Source organism: Manacus candei, unplaced genomic scaffold, assembly GCF_025592945.1.
Source record: "Manacus candei isolate 608988 ecotype Guabito, Panama unplaced genomic scaffold, ASM2559294v1 h1tg000109l, whole genome shotgun sequence".
In the NCBI taxonomy this organism is placed as follows: domain Eukaryota; kingdom Metazoa; phylum Chordata; class Aves; order Passeriformes; family Pipridae; genus Manacus; species Manacus candei.
In genome coordinates this window covers 1,381,629-1,405,101 of record NW_026138157.1, presented here as the reverse complement: position 1 = coordinate 1,405,101, position 23,473 = coordinate 1,381,629, and the positions used below count along the sequence as shown (strand labels likewise).

Genomic DNA, 23,473 nt, shown 5'->3' with positions numbered 1-23,473 from the left:
GAAGATTTTGATATGCTAGAAATATTTAGTTACCTAAACCTAGAGGAACCATCCAGACACCAAGAAATGCTCAGTGCTACCACTGAGCAACAAGATCAAATGTATCTCCTTCCCTGAGCTGGAACAAATACTCCCTTCTTGCAAGGAATTGGCCTTTCTCACGGAAACTACAGTTCCAGGTTTGGACAGCATGGTTGGTGATCTGGGCTTATCTAACAACATTTATGTCCTGAGTGATAAACAGGATGTAACAGCATACCAACAGCCTGGTTTGAACCATCTCACAATGAAAAAAATCTTAAAATCAGAGGGGAAAAAGTGAGTTTGTCCTCATAGCATCTCCTAGAAACAGGATTCTTTAGAATTTCTGTTGCATTTATTTAGCTAGGCAGCAGTTTTCCTGAATCTGGTGACTTCATCCACAGTGGATAGCACTTTTTTTTTTCTGAGTCAGTAATGGAATTCCAACTCCCTCAGCACCAAGCTACAGCTCTTTATCAGTACTGCCCTAAGCACAGGTCAGAATGTTAGAGGAAAGGTAAATCCAGCCAATAGCAGTGAAATAGCTTTTATCATGAATGCCTGCAGCAGGTGTTCAGAACAGAATGGTCAGACACAATGAAAACTGCTGAGATCTTATAATACAGAAGTCCACACACAGCTGTATGAGTAGCACAGGAGAGAAGGATTTTCTTGGGTATGTCCTACAAAACTTGGGCAACAGGGTGTCTGAACAAACCCTGTTATAGGCAAAACCCCAAACGAAAACCAGTCCAGTGTCATCCCTGCAATAAAGAAAAACCCTTCATCGGTGATTTCACATGGGAACAATTTGAAAAAACAAAAGGCATTTGTCCACTGTGGGGCTGTCTGGCAGGGACAAGCTCTGCATCCTGCACCTGGCAGTGATATATGTGTCAGGATGAGCAGAGGTTGGATTGGAGCTCATCAGGAGCATCAGAACCAAACTGATCTCAAGTACCACAATCCCTCTAGTATGAGCAAAGCCCTTATATGCTGCCTGATCTTCCTGGCTTGCTACAGCCTCATTATAGCCTTTGTGCTTTGAGATGCCCCAGTCCTGTGTCCCATCTCATGACACTCAGTGTCAAATGATACCATAATAAAAAGGGTCTCAGCTGTTCGTATGGCTGACTAGAGGGCCTAATTTTATCCATATATATATATAAAGTGTTAAATATAATCTTAAAAAACCCGCCTTTTTGCCTTTGAATGGGAGTATTGAGTTATTTTACCTTGAGTCTCATGGTATAGCATTACCCTTAGGAAAGTGAAGGGAGGCGAGTTTTAAAGCATCTTCTATTGCAAGCTTATGTAACTTCACAAAATAATATTGCTAGACAACTTCACACAATAGTTTACAGATTCATAAGCTTTTTAATAGCAATCCAAAATTATTGTCTCCCAGTGTTGCCTGACTTTGGAGGAGCCTTGCCAGTTTTCCATCAGCCAGGAAATCTGTTCCTTGGGCTCATTCACAGAACATTCTGAGCATCTCCGGCAAAACATTTGGCTTGAGAAAGAGAAGAAGTTACCCTGAAATAAACTCCAAAGTAAGTATGTAGACAGCAGTAAGCAAAATTCTAGAGTAAATTAATTTTCATGGGGATTCACAGGCACTAAAAGGTCCACAAAGTGACATTTCAGCATCCTCACAGCCCTGGCACAAAGCAAATGGTCCCAGAACCGATGGGGGAACAGCCAGAGCCACTGGGCCTGAACAGCACATAAATCAAAATGGCTCCAGCACAAAAAGTAAGTTTTTGTCTTGTTATTTTGTTGTTTGGTTTGGTTTGGTTTTTTTTTTTCACTGAAGGATTAGATCTTCCATTTTTAAAATAAGTACCTAGAGCACTTGATGTGCAGCTTCTTCCTAGAAGCAGTGCAGAGTCACTGTGCAAAGCAGCTGTGGTCATGGCCTTTCTGTTACTTCTACAGGTAGCTGGCAGAGAGGAAAATAGTTGCCTGAGACTAGAGCAAAAGCTGCCTGAAAGCAGATCTCAAAGCCCAGTTGTGGAAGCTTGGTGCCCCCTTACCTTGTCTGACATGAAGGACCCTGCAGACCCACAAGAGAGGCAGCAGAGGGGCTCTGCACAGCACCCATCTCTCCATACAAGCACATCTACAGCAACCCCACGATTAGGGGAGGTACTCCAGTGCTTAAGGCTCTGCAGCTCCTGTAGCGCCGATCCCAAGGGGTGCAAATGGCACTGGTTCTCAGAAAAACAGCAGATTAAAAAATCAGTCTTCCAGTGGTCTTGCCTAACAACTTCAACTTACCACAGGGAAGATTTTTCCCATGCCAGTGAGGGTTCTGCTGGCACTGCACCAGCACAACAACCTGCAGACCCTAATCCCAGCTCAGGTTAGAAGAATGTGCTCACCCCAAGACCCTCTGCTCCTGCTGCCTTTTCACACCAGAGCTTCTAGCATCTTTGTGCACTCACACATCAGCATTTAGCTTCCATTCTCCTTCCCTCCAGCTCCTCCTGCCCTTCCAAAGGGTCAGAGGAAAATCACCCTGGCCTTTGGAAGGTCAGAGGAACACCATCCACAAGGGAACAAGCAGCATTACAGCTCATCTCAGTCTAACACTACCACAAAGCACAAAATCGAGGCATCAGAGATGCCTCTTGGTTACTTTGTTTCAGTAACACTGCACACAGCTGTGGAAAAAAACAGCGGCGCCACTACCATCAACTGTAGTTAAGGAGTTTTGCAGGCTCACATACTTCAGCTGGAAATCATCAGCTGATCAGCAGTGTTTATTTATCATTAACATAAATTAAAAAGTAACCCTAAGGAGCTCTTAGTGTCACACACACACACAAAAGGTTGTGAAGGGATTTCACCTGCTCTGTATTGCTTTTCACCTTCCAAAAATAATGTGGCTATAATGACTCCTCTTCAGCAGGGGCCTTTGCTGCCCACCACCGTTTACACTGCAGTTTTTTATAGATGTCCCATGCAAAGAAAGGAATGTTTTCTTGCTCAGACAGAATGAGCTGTGAAGTTCCTCAGCAGGGCTGTTTCACAAGTTACCTGTGCAGCAGAAGTCCCTGCCAGTGCACCCCATCAGCAGCTCATCTCCCTCCCCAAGGTCTGACACCTCCCTCACCCTCTCCCTCAGCAGTGGTGGGGCTTTGGGCACAGCCTGTTTGCCCGTGGCCTCTTTCCTGCCCTGTGGAGGGAAAAAAAAAAATCACTGAATAGAGAAAGTCGAGCTTCCTTTTGTTTGCCTCCCCCACCATCCCTCTGAGTCACCACGTGGAGGGTACATGGTGCCTCTGAGTGCTGCAGTGACACACCAAGCCCCAGCACCAAAGCAGGGAGCACTGATGAGTGGGCATGAGTGGCATGAGGAGGCACCGTGACATACACAAGTCATGATTGTTTTCCTTGCATACTGTGTGATCCTCTCAAAAGAAACACAAAGCACGCTCTCCATCTCTCCATTTCAAGCCCACGTTTTCCTCTGTGTTACCAAATCCATGCCATCCCCCAGTCTGCCAGCAGCACTCCAAGGCTGTTCCCCACTTCTGCTCACCACTTCCCACATGGATGCTGCTGGACCCTTGCTCCTGCTCGGCGTGTGTGACTGCTCCCCAGCAGGGTGGTGGGGGGGGACCACAGCACAGGACCAGCACAGACACCTCTGGTGAGGAGTCAGATACTGGAGGGTCTGCAAACCATGCAAGATGCAAATGCAGCCTCATTACCCAGCATTTACAAAACTCTTCTGGAAACCCTGAAACAACTCTCAGAAAACCCTGCATGTCTCAGACTTTCCTCAGAGACTATAAAAAGCAAAAAAAAAAGTTTGTGCAGTGGCTGCTTTTGGCTTCAGATAGCCTGTTTCTCCAGCACAGACAAAAAAGGTAAAGGGAGCTCTCTAGGGAAGAAATTGCACTAAGAATATTTCTAAGTCACTGATCAGTGAAGGAAATAAAGGTCCTTAGAGCTTGTTGCTCACTTAAAACAAACAAACAAACAAACAAACAAACAAACCAAAACAACAACATCAAAAACCAACAACAAAAGGATCATTGATTTTATTGGGGCTCCTCTAGGCAAAGCAGTTACCTAAAGTACAATATATTTTTATTGTACCACTGAGAAGTGAATGCAAACATTTATAAATCTTCCTTTGAGTAGGTTATCACCCAGCTGTTTTAAATAGCTTTGTGTGATACAAAAATCTTTAAAACCAGACATGTCTTGCATTTAAAAGATGCCTGCAGGGAGGCAAGGGTGCATGTTTGGAAAACACCACACATCCTCATGGATGAAGCCACCCTCCATAACAGGAGGTTGAGGCTGAATTACCTCCTAGCATACCTTCAGTGCTGGCATGTGGACCAGGACCCACTGGAGCTGGCCCAGCCCCCAAGGGGCAGAGCAGATCTGGGCATCAGTGGGATCCCCCGGGGCAGGATAGAGGAAGCATCTCCCTGACGCAGGTCCAATGGATCAGGCAGAAACACGGTGGGTCAAGGCTACTGCAGCCCTGTGGGATTAGCTGCTGGCCAACACGAACAGAAACAGGTTTACTCATTTAAAACTCAATCAGGTATCTCTGCATTCACTGTGCTCTCTTTGGGATTGCAAAGCCAGCACACTGTTAGCAAGATGCAGCTGTGCTAAGACAGTGGCAGGCCAAGACTGCAAGTGAGGTAAGGAGTGCAGGAAGATGTGTCTTTTATTGTAGCACCTGATATGTTGGAAGAACTGGACAAACTCTGGCCCAGAAAGGATTTGGATACCCTGTAGCTCGTTTTTTTTTTGCAGTTGTGTTAATTTACTGAGCAAGGATGGAGGCTGCAGAGGCTCTGGAAAGCACACAGGGCTGGTACATGATCTATTCCGTGCTGCTTAGCTGCACCGAATTAAAATCAGTGTCTCTAAGGCAGTATAGCTCACTGTTCAGGCCACACAGTAATTAAAAGGTGTCTTTTGAAACAGTTTTCTCCTGTACATTGAAGGAAATATTGTCTTTCTCTTCCAGTAGAGGAATTAGGGGCAGATAGTGAAGCCTGCTTCAAAGTGAAGCCCAGCTTCCAAACAAGCAAAAGCGAGTGGTTCTTCAGAGAGCAGGTGGCCATATGGGACCCCTTGCTGATAGTGTTTTGGATGCTAAAAGTCTGCAGGCACTCAAGAGGAAGCTGGAGAAGTTCCTGGAAAAGGAACCTACAGAGTGTTGTTGCAAGCACACTGCAAACCACGTTTAGCTCAGGAAGCCCCTGAGCCGAAAATGGTTGGAGGCTGGAGGAGTATCTGATATATCTGTTTTCTTCTTATTTTTCTCTGCATATCCATTTATGATGGCCTTCAGAGACAGGGTGCTGGGCTGCATGAACCTATGGCCAGAACTGGTATTGCCAAATTTGCAGTCTTTTAAAATAAGCCACACCGATCCAAGTCATCTTTACACCAGTATGACAGTGTCTGTACATTGGGACAAAAATAAACTACGTGGGACCCATGAAAAGGAAGAGCTGAGGGATGCAGGAATATAAAACAAGAAGTGAGAAAAGAAGCCAGCTCTTGGGAGCAGCCATGCCACAGGAAGCAAAGCTTTCTGTGGATGATGTCCTGACCCTTCTCTTTCCCCCCAGGGCCCTGATGAGGACAGCTGCAGCTCACCAGCTCCTGGGCCAGGATGGTTACAGTCTGCTCACCAGTCCTAGAAGGAAACCCATCTGCAGGGACAAAAATACAGATAGGAAAGGAGCAATTCCATTTTGGGCTGGGGGCTTACTGATTTCCCTCCTCACAGGCACCCCTGTTTGTTTACACCGTGCATTCTGTACTTCTTTCTCTTGGAGAAGCAGCTCTGGGTGGAGGAGCAAAGGAGTACAGGTGTGTGGAGTCCAAGTGTACAGCTAATCCTCATCCACAAACATGGGCAAAATAAAGTATCAGGCTGCTTTTTTTTTCTTTGTATTTTTTCTCCATATTTTGAAAATGGTAACAAGAAGTAGTTTCTACTTCTTTCCCCTGTGTTGCCCCTGTTTCCTCAGCACCGAGCTCTACCCACCTGGGCACTCCAAGGTAGCAGTGCACATACCCCATTTGGAGGCACAACCGGGAGCATCACTTGGCCAGCATTGGTCTGAGGAGGTCTGTCCTGTCCAAGGAGGCTCAGCAGGAGCAGTGGAGACTCCTGGACAGTTCCCATGGGCAGGGAAGGGCTCAGGAGCAGAAATTACTGGGGCTATTGGCTGTGCTGGGCAGCAGCCTGATACTCCCATCATGGGCACATTTGAAACATTTGCTCAGTTCTCAGACCTTCTCGGTTATAAAGACCTTTCAGAAAAGTCAAAGAATAACAGTGATTAAATGCAAAACAGCTCCTGGACATGGGCAAGTAATGCTGGCCTGAAGGGTGTAACAAAGGAAGCCAGCAATATGTGTCCTGGTCTCAGAGTAGCACAGGTCTGTCCCTGCACCACAGTGAGTCTCACCAAGGCCACTGAGCATGAGTGAAGCACAAAATCCATTTGACAATAGACAGTCAGTCACAAGAAAGCATCTTCCTGGGGGCTGTTGACATTATTATTCTAGATCAAGAAGAAAATCCTACATGTTAGTTACTTAGCAGATGAAGTTACCATGCCAACTCATATGCTACCTTTTTTTTTAATTATTATTATTGCAAGAGTAGGCAGTGCTCCCTTGAGATTTCACAAAAGGGGAGGAAAAATGTCAAAGTGCCAAGAATATAATGGAATTTCTAGTCTCAACCCTCTTCTCCATAGATCTGTTTTTCAGCTTACATCCTGCTCCTTCTCATGGCAGCAGCGAGGCTAAGCCAAGAGACTCTCTGAATGGTAATTTAGTGGCCAGCCCACGATATTGTGGTGCTACACTCCAGTAATCCACAGTTCTCTGCCCCCGCTTCACACAATTTTCAGGGAACTAATGCAAGGAGCTGGTGCCAAATGATTGCACAGCCTTCCCCCAACCTCTCCTTGACTTCTCTGTGTTTCTTTCTTTGTTCACTGTTTCTCCCCTGCCTTCCCATCTGTCTTCTTTCCTCTGATGGAAGGATTTTTATTTGTGACAGATACTTTCATTTTTTTTCTCTGTTGTCTTTACTTGTTTTCCTTCACAAAACATACAATATTCCTGCCTGTTCCCCTACTCAGTGCTGCCTCTTCTGTGCTCCATCACTTCTAGGGCCCTCTTGCAGAGCATGGACCCTCCAGGGGAGCAGATGTGGGTGCCACCAGTGTGATGCTGGGAGGCAGGGAATTGCTGTCCATACCAGAAACAATTTCAGATATGCACTAGTTCAGCATGAACACAAGAAAGCCCTTGCCATCTAGAGCTGGTGTGCTAAATCATGCTGGAGGCAGAGCCGAGTCTCCCTAAATTTAGTGCACTTTGCTTTCTGCCTTGAGACTAAAAGCCACCCAGCTTCAAGAAGCACAGGTGCTGTAGCCCCTCCCAAGGAAAATCCAGTGATGGAGGATGTATGAAAAGAAAGGGGTTGGAGGGAAGAGGCTGGGGGCAGGATGTGACTGCCAACTTCCTACACCTCTTTGGGAACCTGCGTAGGATATGGTGTTGAGGAACAACAAGACTCTTGAGTGTCTACAAAAAAAAAAAGTTAAATGCAGTCTCTACTGGCACTGCCTGCTGGCACAGCCATGAGTCCTTGGCGCTGTGCTCAGCTGGATCCGTGTGGGAGCCACTTGTGCCCATACACCGGTGGCTGGTTGTGTCAACATTTCCGTGTGTTTGGAAGACACGCAGCACTGATGGGGAGAGGATTCCTGGCAGAGGCTGTGCAGCTGCTGGGCAGAGGTGGGGAGGGCAGAGATCCCATGGCAGGCTGAGGGGTCTGGGTGCTTGCTAATCCTGCAGGAGATGTGGACAGGGGGACATCAGTCACCACATTCAGATCTTAGTCCAGACATTATATCCTCTGTTGTATGAAGACACTTGAACCCGGGGTTTACCTTCACCATCTTGAGAGTCAGCTCTACCTTCTAAGAAGCAAAAGCACAGAGACCTTCACTAGTTTCACACCCTATTTTCTTTTATACCTATATGTGAAGCAAAGAAATGGGGCACAGACCTTTATCCCAAGTAATGGTTTTTCACAACTCGCCTTACATGGCTTTATGCTGCTTATCTGTTCACATCCCTGGTCAGTTAAGTTCAAGGATGTGATATGGGTTGTGACTCAGCAGCTGGCTTGTGACCAGCACCAAACAGGATGCATTAATTTGTCCTGGTCAACATCCAAGGCCAAGTTCTGATTTTTATCTTATTGAACACTCTTGGCTATTGACCATTGTATTCAAATGCTATCAGGCACGCGGGCCATCCAGAGGTGCTCCTTGGTTGTTCACAGACAAGGTAAATATGAATAATTACTGCAGTTCTAACTTTACACGATGTATTCCGATGCCTGGCTTTTTGTGGTCAGTTTTCACACATCTATTTGACTTTCTGTTGCCACTGGACTCCACAAAACGTGAAAGCCTGACTCAGTGATGCATAACAGGACTTCCCAAAAGTGCCCAGTGGCTGCCAGCTGTGCTCCCACCAAAGCTGCTGGACATGAGGTCAATCCACACTGACTTCACACCACCTACTCCTCCCAGATATAAGAAATACTATGTAAGTATCAAGCTGAAGCAGAAGCAATCCTTAGACTTTGGAGAGGCTGACCACAGGAATGATAACTATCCCCATGTGTCAGTGCTGCTGAAGGGATGGAGAGATTGGAGGCTGGGATTCAATAAATTTCAGCAGCGCAATTACTGGTTTGCACATAATGACCTGAGTCATGGCTTGTGGGGGGGGGTATTTTCATCTTGATGCAGTGCCATAGCACCGTGGGTTGTACAATGTGATGCAGTGTATAGTAAATCTCAAACCCAACTGCACTTGCACCGAGTAAATCAGAGACCACAATTGCAGCTTGAGTGGAGTGTGAATTACTTTTCAGAACACGATGTTGAAAAAAAACAACAAAAACTTAATAGGGAAGAAACAGAGGAGCTTAATAGGGAAAATCAAAAAGGCTATATTCTTTCAATCTGATAAAAGTCAACAATATGTTAGAGAGAAGTGTTTAATAGGTCAAAGAAGAGGAGATGACTGACATTCCTCTGCAATGTGGTACAAAGATAATCACCATGAGGACAAATATTTTTAAACGTCATTCTAGCAGATGAAGCCAGAGAGGCAATTAAAATGCATGACACAAAATGTGCAATAGCCACAGAAACAGTGCAAATTTGGCTTCATTGTTTATCCTTTGATTTTTTAGCAGGCTGGGGAGGATATTTGTGTTAGGATTTAAAATGTGATTTATCGATCACATTGTTATTTTGCAATCATAGAGAGGAAGGATTTATACACCTTAGTGTCATCTTCTCTAATCCTCATTCTCCCTTTCCAAGAAAAGGTGTCTCAAATGGCTGATTAGGAAACAAAGAATGTGGAAAATTGGAGGAATAGCCTTGGAGTTCAGTTAACCTAAGTACATCTATGTTTGGTCTTCTGGGGAATTGCTAGAAATTGCCTAAAATCCAAATTGTTGCATAAAAGAGGGCTGAAGCTGGGCTCAGAGCAGACCTTTGTGGTTTCAGCATGCCTGCCAGGCACTGCCTCAGAAGGAAGATGCCAGTATCCCTTTCAGAGCCAACAAAGCACTCTGTGGTGCAAGGCCAGCCACCTCTGTCTGTGTGATCTTGTGATATCTAGGTGAGGGTGTGCCTGCCAAGGTGTGCTTGCATGACAGGGGACATCAAAGAGGATACCAGGCGCCTCCAGCCATCTCCTGCCATCCAGTTCTAAACACAGAGAGAGAAAAGTAAAAAACGGGAGAGACGCAAGAGAGATCAGGCCAGGCTTCATGTAAAATACTTTAAAAAAAATTTTGAAAAATTTAAAATTTAGTTGAATAACAAATTAATTTCTCCCTTTCCCCCATCAAATTGCTCAGTGTGGCTCCTGGCCTGGATAATCAGGAAAGAGGGATACCCCACAGCACGGCACCAGCCTGCCATTGGTGCTGCAGCTCCTTCCGGGACTACCCAGTTCCAAGATATCCATCTGCATGGCCAAGGCAGAGCTCTGCAGCTCTTCTTGGCACATTGGATGGGGGTTTGAAGCAGCTGGGTGCTGAGGAAGGAGATGCTGCTTCCCTGCAGGGAGAAGGGAAAAAGTCTCCCTTTGGAAAGGGATAGTGCTGACAGCCATCGGGAGCCGAGGCCTCATGTGGGGCTCCATAGAAACAGGAAGAAAGCTCAGCTGCTCCCATCTGATGACTTCAAAATTGTTTTTTTTTATTATTAGTTCTTTCCTGTAGCAGCAGTGGGAAGCCCATCCAGCATCGATGGCATTGAGAGGCTGCAAGGTTCCCAGACTCCATGGTGGGAAGCCCATCCCTGGGGTGGCGCGGGTGCTGTGGTCACAGCAACACACTTGGCAGGGGCACAGGCACTGCTGAAAACTGTGAGGCTGGCTCCAGGACACAGTGCCCCAGCACTGGGAACAGTGCTCCCTGGAGAGCCCAGCTCTGTGGTGGCACAGCTGAAAAGAGCTGCATTGACACAGCACTGAGAGCTCCATCCATCTTCCAGCTTTCCAGCTAACCCCAGACTTTCCAGCACATCCTCAGCTCTACAGAGATGAGTTTGGCTCAGTTGTAGGAGGGATGTGTACTGGAGTTTTCTGCATACCAAGGCTATGCTGTGGCTTGTAGGGCATGTCATGTCCTCACAGTAGTGTCAGTAGCATTAGGTCAAATTAAACCACATCTATTGCTGAAAGAGAAGTGAGATTGGCAGGGTTTGCCCAACTAGGAGGTGGTACAGACGATGCCAGTTGCTCAATCTCAGCTGCGCCACGGCGTGTTTGATGTTGCATGAACCCCACAGGCATCACCCAGAGGAATTGTCTGTGGGTTCAGGGAAGGAGTCATAGCTGTGCTGCCCTGAGCTTTGTCCCTACATTGACAGAGAGAGGGACAAAGTGGTCCAAGACAGGCTGCTGGGCTCTGCTCTTAGCAGTCATGTGAGGACCAGGACAGCAGTAGGGTCTGGTTGTCAGGTCTCTGAAAAAGTGGTTCTCTGCTATCTCCACCCTTTCCTCTTGTGCCCCTGAAAGCACGTGGGGTAGACAGAAAAGCTGAGTCTTAGGTCTGTACTATGATTTAATTCCATTCCTGCAAGAATTGCTGGGCAGAGCCAGACTGACTTTCAGACCCAGGAGTAGAAAATTTCTCACCAATATGATTCAGAGAGTAGAATAAAAAATTATTTGGGGCTTTAATCCTCACCCTGCCAGTACTAGAGCATCACAGAAGAAAGGAAGAAGAGAAAAACTCTACAGGATGGTGAAATGTTCACTGCAAGAGTTGGAATGAAGGGAGATGCAATGTCCTGGAGTCCTTTGCTGTCCCCTACATACACGCATGGGTGTGAACACAACCGTCTTTCTACACAAGCACATGCAGAGAGGTTACAACCACAGAATGCAACTTGGTGAAATAGTGGCACGTGGAAGCAAGTAAACACTGGGTAAATCTGAAGCCTTTGTTTCCCAAGTTGGAATAAAGTCAGTTTTATCTCCCCAGGTCCAACGCTGCCTTACTGAATTTTGATGCAGGAGCAGATAGAGGCAATTAAGTAGATCATTTACTTTGTGGTTCTGGCTCTGACACAGGGAGGCTTTTCAAGAGCACCCTGGGAGCTGGGACACCCACACACCCCAGCGGCAGCTCTGCCCCCCCCCCAGCATCACAAACTCCATGGCAGAGGGGAGCACATCCCCAGGCAGCTTCTCCTTGTTTCACCCTGATAAATCCCAGCTTCCCGCTAACAGACTCACAGAGTCAGATCCGCACTGCAGAATTACATCTGCTCCACTTGCCTCCTTGTTTTTTCCCCTGGGGAAATGTGATATATAGGCTTTCTTAAAGGGCCACACGGCACATGCAAACCTCACCCACTGGGGTGTGTGGCCCAGCCTGGTTTTGTGTGGCAGCCTGAAACACCTGCGGTGCCCATCGGTGGGAGAAGCGCTGCTGCTGCACCGCGCCCGCTCCCTGTGCCGGGGGCAGCCCTGGCTTCTGGAGGAAGAGAAGGTATGGCCGGGAATGCAGAGGCGAGGGACGGCTGAGTGGTTTGCAGAGTGTTTCCCGGTGCAGTGATGCCAGAGGAACAGGGCTGCTGCCTCCCAGTGGGAAGAGATGCGTGGGAGCCTGTGGGCGAAAGGTGGCTATGGAGCGTAACCAAGGAGGGCAATGCAAGCGGCTGTGCTCCCCACAAGCAGCCAGCCTTTGCAGTAGGGTGGCCCATGGCCCCAGAAAAGCCGATCCCCACAGAGGTGACCCCTACAGAAGTGGGCTTCACCTGTGCCCCTGCAATTAGAACTTGATGGAGACATGGCAGCTGGCTGGCACTGCTCTTGGACACATGGATACTTGTGCTGCCATACACTGCTCTTGCACCCGTTTCTGCAGGAGCCACAAGGAGGAGGGGCACAGCCTGCCAGAGCTTACGAGCAATCCATTGTGTTCCTGTCACCGCTTTAAATCAAATTAAACTCTATAAGAAAGAAGGTGATGTTTTTACAGCAGCACCTTTAATGCCACTGCAATTAGGGCTCCATTATAGCCCCCCGCACTAAAAGGTTTCAAAACATGGCTATATGAACCCCCTTGGACTGAGAAAGAAAAACATTGCCAGTGAACTGGTCCATTTGAAAGGACAAATAGAATTGATAGACACCTCTCAGGGCTAGAGTGCTTTGGGGATACTCAAATTATACACCTGTGCCACTTGACTGCCAGAGTGACGTTCGACTGGGGTATGAGCAAGAGCCTTTCCCACCAACCTCCTTGGCAGCTGCCCACACTCCCACTGCTCCAGGTGATTCCAGCAACATTTTCTACTGGTCACCAGTTTTCCGTAGGGATTATGCATTTATTAAAATAAAGGACAAACTCCTGATACTGGTTTGCAATCATGACATCAGACAGACTCCAGTCAGTGCCCAGTGTTTTACAGCAGCAGGAGCAAGGGTTTGCAAACATTCTAACTGGTTAGGAACTACTGCCTTCGTCAGCTTAATGACCAGCTATGGCTTAACCAGTTCCCTCTGAACAAAGTGACACCATGATTTCTGTACCAGCTGGGTCCAACCACCCCACCAACACCACGCAGAAATGATGCACGACTCGCTGCACATGATGGGAAACACTCTGAGGGTCAGACCGATGGACTGCACATGAAATAGCCTGGAGCAAATCAACCAAAGAGGGTGACTGGGCTCCAATGTTCACCCTGAGAGTGTCTCGGTTGTAAAACCTTCAGCTGCCTCACCCGGACGAGGTCCCCCTGCCATCACTGACCCTCACAGCAGTGGCTCCTTAAGGGAATTATCTCCACTATGATGAGCCCCTGCAGGCATTGGCTGGCACAATAGATTTGAGCAATTTCAACAGATTTATGGGTTTAAGGTTTATGGAGTCATTGATACGTGAATTAAGCACTGACTGACTGAGACTAGCTCTTCAAAAGGAGTCATTATAATCTCTATAGAAATATAATGATTCCAGTGACAACAACTTCAATGAAACTTCAGAAACACTCATTTAAAGAAAATGGTACAGAAATATATATTTGAATAAAGCACTAGTTCTCAGTTTTTCCCATCCACCAAAGGTAAGGAAAATTCAGCTTTCCAGAGGTCAGACATTCAGGCTTCCTCCAGGGAGATGTTCAATAATAGTCACTTTCCCCTTCCCTGGGGCATTGCTATGGGCACCACAGCTCACGCTGGGTGTGAGAAATGCAAAGGTGTGATACATGCATGCTTCAACATTGGAAGAAAGCCATGGACCCACAGTCTTATACAGATAAGAACCAGCTTGCACCTTTTCCCCCTCCATCAAACCAAGCCTGAGATTAAGCCAGAGAAAGTTGAGCCAGGAAGAAGCCAAAGGGGTTTCTTACAAGGCCCCACTAATTTTTCCTCAAGGTCCTTGTGCTTTAGAATGTTCTGCAGCAATGTGGCAAACAAATGTTAACACAGTAAAGTTTTTGAATGCTGTAGAGTGGAAATTTTGGTGCAGTAAAGCAAAGCCTTACAAAGGAAAAGCTCAAGTTCCCGCTGTTTGCAGCCTCCCCATCATCTGCAGCAGAGGCAGTACTGAGCTCTCAGCTCAGTCCTCGGCCCCAGTGACACGTTTTCAACACAGACATCTAGCTGTGGTGACAGGCACAGCAGGTAGGTTCCATGGCTCCAGAAGTGGTTTGCTCTTAGTCACCTGATTTAAATGACAGAGTAGTCTAACTTCGCTTGAATTGCTCAGCAGTGCTTAATCCCCACTCAAAGTCTGCTGGTCATGAGGGAACATTCAGCTCCCAGCCACCTCCAAGGGGAAGCTCTCACTCTTATTCCCCATCTCCGGGTGATGGGGCTGGTTATCCCCCTGCACTGATGGACCTCAGGCTCCATCCCACTGAAGCCAGTGGAGTTGCACCACAGTGAAAAGCCATGGCATCAGGCTGGTGTTTTGGCAGAGCGTAGGGTGAAGTAAGAGCAGAAGCAAAATCACGTAGATAAACTGTTGTCACTGTCATGCACAAAGTGCTTCTGCTCTTTGAGTTCTGGTTTGGCAGCTCCTGTGATGAGAGATGAGGGCACTCTGCTCAGTAGGACAGCAGCTTCCTCTTGAAGTCAATGAGCTCTGACACTTCAATCTCGAGGCTGCTCAGAGGACTGGGGTGATGGACTCCACCCTGGCCTCGCTGACGTTTGCTGCAAACTGATGGGCTACAGAGCACAGAACCTGCACAGCTAGTTCTTAGCAATTACCACCCGTCTACTCGTCAGCTCGCCACTGATGACAAACAAGCAGAAGGAAACGCTCAGCAGGCGGTACCACAGCGTGTCCCTGATGCACCAGCTGAGTGTCCCCAGGAGCAGAGCTCCTGCCGGGGTGGGGGAGCACACGGGCGCTGCGCCCTGACCTTCGATGCACCACACAGCTCCGGGGCTGGGGGGGCCAGTCTGTGCATGTTGGCAAACATGCTTGTGGGGCTGCTGAACTGAGAACCAGGAGAATGGGGAAGCCTGTCTCCCAGTCACGCCATCCCCGTTGGCCTCACATGAGTTCCAGCACGCTTCAGCACACAGGGCTGATGGCTTGCTGAAAGTGTTAAACATTTTCACTTCAAAAGAAGAAAACCAGTGTGAGAGATCCTGCTCGAACAGGCCTGTTTCAGACCTTTTCTGGGAGGAGAGGAAGGAAAACTTTAATGCTTATCCTTCCAAAGCACCCAGTGTGGGCTTCTGCAGCAGTGGCGGCTCTCATGGAAAATCATCCTGGCCCACTTTTCTGCAATGGAATGAGCACTCTTGGTTTTCTTCCCCAGCGTAATATATATTCCAATTCCAGTGGTCTCCTTCCATGGCTACACAGAAACAGTGTAGGATACCATCCTGGGTCTGGAGCACTTTCTTCTTCCAGGTAACACTCCTGTGTTTTGCAGAAATGCATCTTCCAAATTCTCCCACTCAACCTTGAGGCCAGCATCCCTTCTGCAAAAGCCAGTTTCCAAACCACAACCTGCTTCTTGCCTGCAAATGTACTTTTCAGCTTAAGGCTCAACCCTCCCACAACCTAAAAGCAGAAAGAAAAATATTGCAGGTGAAGCAATATATCTCATTTCTCTGCAAACCACCCCCCAGGAGGCAATGGCTGCACAGGCACATGCAGCCCCCAACATGCCTTTGCCTCATCCATCACTGGCAATGCTGTTAAAAATAGCAAGCCAGTCTCTCTGCTGCAATAAATCACTGCAGCTCTGGGGTCTCCTCCACCTACACGGGTTGAGATTTCAGCCCCACCACTGAGCAAACGAAACCTACAGAAAGGGAGTAGGTCACAGCATGCCCCATCAAAGCTGTGCCAGTTGGGTTGCCAAGGCTGTGAGAGTGCATCCAGGGTGGTTTTCTGGATGTGCATCAGAGCAGTATTCCCCTGAAGCCTCAGCAATGTGTTTTTCTCCTGGCTCTTGGAGCTGATGAAAACCTTGGGGCTGTGGAGTGAATTGTGGGACCCCCAATACCATTCTCCCTGCCCCTCACCCCACCAAGGAGCACTGCGCCTCTGGAGCCTTTCACTGTATTCCATGGGTGGTATCACAGGAAAAGAAATAAGAAGATAATAAATATGAGTAATAAACACAGAGAAGGGAAGAGGGAGCAAATAAACCTCAAACCAAATATTCAGAAGGGTCAGGGTCAGGAGGCAAAGCAGCTGTCTGAAAGCCCCACAGAGGTTAGTGGGTGCACGACATTAGGGAGCTGATAGTCAGCAACATCCTTGCAGATTTGGGCTCTGCACATCCTTCACACCTTTTCTGAGGAAATCAAAAACCCTTTAAAACATTCTCAGAGCAAGAGATCAAGCAACACACCTCCTCCTCACCCAAGGAGCATAAACTGAATACATGCATTTCACAGGTGGGGAAACTGAGGCAGAGGGCACAGCAATGTATTCCCAAGGTTGTCCTGCCTAATTTGTGTCCATTATGCATGAATTAAGCCAAACCAAGGACAAAACATGCAAACACAGGGCTCGAGGACATCTGTGAGTACAAATACCTGCTGGGAAGAGACTCCTGAGCCCCAGAGGGAGAAAAGGAGAGAAGGAGGGAGTAGGGCAACTCATGCATTCTCTTTGAAGCTGGAGGGGTAACTCCCCATGCACAAGGCAAACAGGACAGGAACTGCACCTAAACCGTTGCTCACAGACACTCATCGAAATCCATCGAAGATCTCCGATAACAGAGCTTCAACAGGCAGAGGATCAGTCCTCTCCCCATCGCAGAGGGAGGGCAAGTTATTCCCATCCTTTTTTCATCAGTCCTTTCCCTAGCTGACACCTATTGTTTGGCCTCTCTTAACTTAAACAGCCAAAACACGTTCATTTCCTCTTCATAGTCCTTATTTTCTAGATCTCTGAAAAGTTGATCTGACCCTCCACATGACTGTGACATTTTCTGTACCCCCTCCACCACACTTCTCTCCAGCCCTATTTATAGTCGCTTTTAATGCGCCTACAACTTGACAAAACTCTTTGCAAAAGCCATGTGGAGAAGTGTGCTTGTGCATGGGGCAAGACTCAAAGCTCATCAAGGGTAAAAAGAATTATGTTAATCCTGCTTTCATGGGAAACACCAACATGTGGGAGACTCCTGCAGCTTCAGTCAATCCTTGCTTTCAGCTGAGCAGGTTGCAGTGAGATGACCAGACTTCTGGCACTGACCAAACAGACCTCTCTTTTATAATAAATGCCAATGGGAAAACTTTGTTTTGGGAAGCATCAGCCGCATTGTTGTTAACATTTCACTCCATGACCTCCCGGGGACAGACATCTGGAAACAGCATTGCCCTGATGGCATTAGGAGGAGCAGGGGTGCTCCTTAGGAGGCAATGCTGGGAGAGAGCACTAGAAAGGGTTGCAAGCAGAGAGGTGACCTCAGCTGTGGGATTCAGAGCTCCCCCGAGGTTGTCTTGATTAGCATTCCAGCAAGCCCTGGTGCTAGCTGTGTTCTGAGGTAGCTTACAACTTCCAGGGAGATCCAGATCAGACTTCACCCATGTTGGACCTGCTGCCTGCTCTGGCTGCACCCCAGTCATAGTGAGCTTGTCTGTACAAACCAACCCTCTGTAAATGTTTGATGGAGGAGAAAATTACCAGCTGAGATGGAAAGAGGTTTAGTCAGACTTTGGGTCCAAAGGGGCTTTCCACACCTCAGCATGTGCCCGAGTAAATAACTCCTTCCTTTGTCCATGTTGTCAACCTGGCAGATGGCAGAACAGTTATCGATTACAGTTTTCCCCAGTACAGCAGGGCAGTCTCTGTCTTAAACATGACTTTGAAGAGCCCAAGGACAGAAAGCTCAGCACTGGGCTGCCAAGCTGGGGGAAGCTTCAGTCAAGACTCCTCCTGCCACAAACAGTGCTCTGCCCAGTCCCATCTTGCCATCCGGGCAATTTCACACCAGAACGTGCTGCCACTCTTCCCTGTTTAATTGATCACAGTTATTCCCATCCCACACACTTTCCATCTCCTGGACACGCAATCTCTCCCAGAGGTAGAGGAGACTCTGTTCAACTCTCTTCTCTTCCTCTGTTTTCCTTTGCACAGCATGAAGTCCAAATGTCACTGGACTTTATTGCATCAATCCCTTGCTAACCCCTTTATTTCCCCTGTCACACTGACGGGTGACATGCTGGCAGGCTCCTAAAGCAAAGAAGCACACACTGCCCGTGGCATGGTAACAGCTCTTGGTTTATCCCTCTTGCTTTACACCAGGACCTTGGCCACTTGGAACTGCCTGGTGTGTCCAGCCTGGCAGCCTAACTCACTTCTGTCTGGGCACTGCAACTTCCCCGGAGTTAAATCACTTTACACCACTTAGTGAAAAAACAAGTGAATGTGTTTAGCGTTGTTTAAACCTTCAAGGTCTCATTTTTTTTTGTGCTCCTTTGCTTTGAGTTCCTTTCAAGGTTCCCAAATGCTCCAGGAATGGAGAGATCCAGGGCCAGCAACCCCATGGAAATAAGTGCCCTTGGAGCAAAGTGAGGATGTGAATATATAAATATTTAACCAGGGGACACAGTGCCCCCTGTCCCTCACCCATGCCTGGCAATCATTACTGGGACTGAGCCACTCATGATCCGCAGAAACGGGACAGAAGGTGATGAAATGAAGCCACTCCCACACAGCAGCTCTGGGGTTGCTTTTGAACCCCCCACAACCAGACACTCCACCGGGGCAGGACCACATGCCAAAATCCTTCTGCCCACCGTTGTCCCAGGCCAGCTCAGTGCAGCAGCTCACCCCATTTGAACGTCTGGTTCAAACCTCCATCTGTAGGGTAATAATTAACCTTGAATGGAGGTTGTGCAGCATTTTTTCCCCGACTCCTTCCTTCTTTTAAACTCTCAGACATAGTGAAAGTGAAACAGTATCATAGTCTCTCCGGTGAACAAGGAGGTGAAGGTGCTGGAGGTGTTGGGCAGGTGCAGACAGGCCTTTTTGTCCACTTTTTACAGCCCTTTTCAGACGGAAAAGGAGGACGAAGAGCAGCACCATTCTCAGAGGGAGCCCCTCAACCAGCATGTGCGTGAGGAATGATGTCCCGGTCAGCTGATGTGGGTGAACTGGCCTGGTCCTCTGCCCTGCAGGGCTGTCCACCTGCCACTGCATCTCCCCTGGATTTCCTGTAGCAGGGAGCTGCTCTCAGTTTCATTCCTGTGCCATTCCTGTGGATCATTCCTGTGCCATCCCAGCTCGCCGTGGATGGGATCAGTTTGGTCAGTACTTGGGTATATATTCCATCCCTTTTCTTGCCTGTTTCTTGTTCCTTCTTTCCTGGCTCCCTTTTCTGCTCAGCTCGTCCCTCTGATCCTTGCTGCTCTGCTCTGTCCATAGCGTCCCCATGCAGAGTTTGAGCTAGGTGTCAGCCTCCTTCCTACTGAAATCCCTGGACAATGGGGTGCCCTCCTCTCCCTCCCACCCTCTGTATGGGCTGTGATGGGGTGAGATCCTGAGAGAGGCAATGAATGGTTAGATACTCCTGTGAGAGCATGTGATGCAGGGTTTGATCCCTCTGTGAGAGCAGCTCAGCAAACCTATGGGAAAGTGCAGTCCCTGCAGCTCACAGCTTGTGAAATAACCATGCACAAGGGAGTGAAACTCTGATTGAGGAAGGGTGAAATCTATTTCCAGAGTCCCAACATGTCCGTTCACTGCAGTCATATTTCAACCTCTGGGCTGGACAGATCTGAGACAGGCAGTTCCTGGGTCACCTCAAGCAATAGCTGTTTCTAATGATTTGAACTGTTCACTGAGCTGCCCTGAGCCTGTGCCAGGGAAATATGGCATTTTCCACACTCAGCTATGCAAAGTATGTCTCCATGAGCGGGCTGTGTTAACTGGTGACCTGATGAGAGCCCTTTGCAAGGGAAGGAAGGCAAAATCTCTCTCTCTTCCCCCTTCGCAAGCATCTGGGCCAGCCCTCAGGGTGGGCAGAGGGGAGTTAGTCTGTCTGCAGCAGGACAGGAGCTGAGCAAGTGCAGGGGATGTGATTGCAGCCCAGTAGCACTGACAGAAGCACTCCTGCTGAAATCTGAAATCTCTTGCAGCATCTCCTGCAGCTTCCCCTGCAGCATCCCCTGCAGCTCACGCAGAGCTTTGTTTGACCTTAGAGATGCCCATTCTTGGCATGCTGGGATGCAGTGCTCTGAGGCAGAATGTGAACCACTTCTGCATTGTACGGCCTCCTGCACTGTAACCATGATGATTCAGAGTGCAGAGATAGTTGTGGGTTTAATGGAAGGGGCTAGAGCAGAGCTCGGATACCCGCTGGGGACCACTCACCCCTGGGCCAGCCCCAGCAGCTGCAGGGCAGAAGTAACAACATAACCCAAAGTTGCCATATTCAGATCAGAAAGTGGCAACACCCCAGTGAGACTAAGGGGGGATCATCATTCCTGCATGGCTGGAAATCCACCTAGAAGAATGGAAAGTAAAACCATACCTTGCTACCAAGTGAAATGGTATTTTTGCACAGACTTCAGCATCTCTGATGGTTAATGATTCCTTGGTGCAGGAGAAATAGCTGCCACTTTCCTGATTTAGGGAGTTAAGTGGAGCTTCCCAGAGCACCAGGTGCAGGCCAGCATCTGGTGTCTGTGGGTAGAGAAATTATTTCAGCAGCTGCAGGCTACAACAACTTTCCCTATCTTTGTATTATGCACAGGAAAAGAATGGGCCAGATTTTCACTCCAGGACTGACTTTGGAGGCAGAGTAATATCCTGTTAAGAACACCTCTAATTCTGCTGTTTTATGCATTTCAGTGATTACCATCAACCTGTTTGGTAAACCTCTTGTTGAAAGACAAGAAAAATAGAAATATGGAGTTAGACCCAAGGACTGTGACCTCAGAACCAGCCTCTCCGAGGAGCAGTGCCGGGGAGGAAAAGATGGAGATTACTTCTGAACTGAGCAGCCCAACTTCACACAGCAGGGACAGTGGGTTCTTTGAAAGAAGTATTAGAAGGTTAAGCACCTGGAAATTGAAACAAAGTCCGAACAAAGAGAGTGGAAAGGAAGATATTGGCACTTGGAAAGGAAAAAGACTTTTGCGATCATTTAGGAGCTATGAGAAGAACAAAACCACAATATGCGATGGTGTAGAGAAGATTGGTGAAAATAAAGAAGCAGAGCCCATTCAAGGAAAACCTCTTTCAGGTAAGAAGCAAAACCACCAGTGTTATTTGCTTGGCAGGATTAATGTAACCTTGAAGGTTACATTAATTTACAGTGTGCAAGTGTTGGACCCAACAGAGGTGCTAAAGAACAAGGTATCCCATCACAAGGGAGAGACAACTGCATCCCTTGCACGATCTCGTTGGGTGTTACCTGGCCCAGGCTGGGCAGGTCACCTGCTGTCACTGAACATGCTGCTCTGTAGCCACCACTGCATTATTTCAACCATATCAGCAGCCTACCCATCAACCTGTCAGTGGACATATCGCCCTTCATACGTATCAGTCACCAATCTGCTGACCACAGTTTGGGAACTGCTGGTCTGACAATACCTGGAAGTGCAGTGTGGACTATTTCGACACTATTGCCTGCATTGCCCTTCTGGACAATTTCTGCTCTTCAGCTCTCAGACTGATGGTCCCCTGACTGTGCTCTGTAGGTTGGTGCAAGGCCTTGATGGGGAATAAAGACAGTTTGGTTGTGATCTGACTTGGCTTCTCCACTTTGGTTCCCAGTCTTAGAGACTGCCTTGCAAAGACACTTTCACAGATACTTTGCTCTCTTACACTGACTTTCCACCTGTCCTTCTCACAACAGCAGTGCTGCAAGTATTTATTGTTTGTCTTCCTCTGGCTGGTTACTCTCGTGTGTTTTGTCAGCATTATGTAGATAGGTCTTGGTCTAATTATAATAACTACCTTTAGCATAGCTCTCACCTTTCCCCAAGTGTGGGCAGACTGCAGTGACTTTGATCGTGGTTTGGGCACCACTTCACTCCATCTTTTCAAGGCAGAGGTACTAAAATGCATCCACCTGACGATAGACTGAGGTGGGTTGACATGGCTTGACCTTTCCTTGGGCTAAATTTCTAGAAAGAAATTCTTGATCTTCTGCATAGGGTGCCACAGGGATCAGATAGATGGGCTGGCGTAGTCTCACTGCTGTAATGTGCTCTACCTCACTGTGAAGTTATTTACTGCTTTGCACTGATACATTGTGAGGTCGGTAAGCTGGATCTGAGCCTGTCTCATGAACTTTGCTAGTCTGATCTCAAAGGGTCATAGATGAGGAGCAACAGGAAATGTTATCATAAGATTTTTCATCTCCTGCAACAAATGAGCTGAATAATTGCATAAATAATGCCCATTCTCTGCTCAATAACTCGTGTTTGGCCTGGACTAAAGCAGCTCTGTCAGAAACACAACCCATCCTGAGATAAGTATGACAAGTGATGGAGACTCCACCATGTGCACCATTAAGCTGAATAATAGTTAATTGCCTTTCAATTGTCTTCCTTCAACCACCAGCTGGCTGATCTTGTATTGCTAAATTAAAGATCCATTTAGCACCCAACATCACCTCCCTGAATAATTATCCTAGATGGTGATTAAATGGTGTTTTCTCACTTTGATAAACAGAAGAGAATGTATTCCTCTAGTCTCTCACTGCAATCATTTGTATAAAAACAGGTTTTATATTAATTTATCTAGAAGAGACTAAGTTAATTGGTACAATCTCCCTCCCTTCCTGCTGTAGAAGCAACTGTAGCACCATATAGGTACTCAAAGATTTATGTGTTCTATGATGTATCAATAGTTGGCATATGTGGCATATTTCTGTATTTATACAGATACTCTTATACTACACAGATAATTTAATATATATGGTATAAAACCCATGTGCAGACAAGCCCAAGGGCACAAATTACAGGCTATGGACCAGTCCTTCATATCTTCTTTGAGTACTCTCCAATTTTTCCTTATCATTTAAGATGTGTACGTCCCAGATGTAGTGGTCACACATGCCTAAATAGGACCCTTTCCCTTCTCTTTAATATTTGCCCAGTATCACAGTGGGATCTCCTGTTCAGAGCATCTGTTACAGTGCTGGAGATGGTGAGAGCTTCCCAAGGTCTCTCAAAAGCTAACAGTGCATCTGGATCTCCTCAACACATGGCAAATACTTCCTGTCTTACTGGCAAATAGGCAGTGGTTCTTGCATGAGCAAAGCTTTGTAAAGTAAATGTGAAACTCGGTAGACCTCAGCTACTGCTACCCCCCCCACACACTTTGGGGTAGCACTATTTGGTGGCTTTGGCCCAGCCTCAGCCAACACCAGCCAGTACTGGTAGC

The 23,473-nt window shown here is 47.5% G+C and overlaps 1 protein-coding gene across 2 annotated transcripts in view; it reads left to right on the top strand.

Annotated features, from left to right (window-relative positions):
- The first annotated feature begins 18,825 nt into the window (after positions 1-18,825).
- The window catches only part of EXOC3L4 (exocyst complex component 3 like 4), a 30,719-nt gene continuing 26,071 nt past the window's right edge, over positions 18,826-23,473 (top strand). For both annotated transcript variants that reach the window (XM_051769496.1, XM_051769495.1), the window contains exons 1-2: positions 18,826-19,383; positions 20,930-21,323. In XM_051769496.1, coding sequence (XP_051625456.1) covers positions 20,987-21,323 — 337 coding nt within the window. In that variant the 5' untranslated portion in view covers positions 18,826-19,383; positions 20,930-20,986. The remainder of the gene's footprint in view (positions 19,384-20,929; positions 21,324-23,473) is intronic.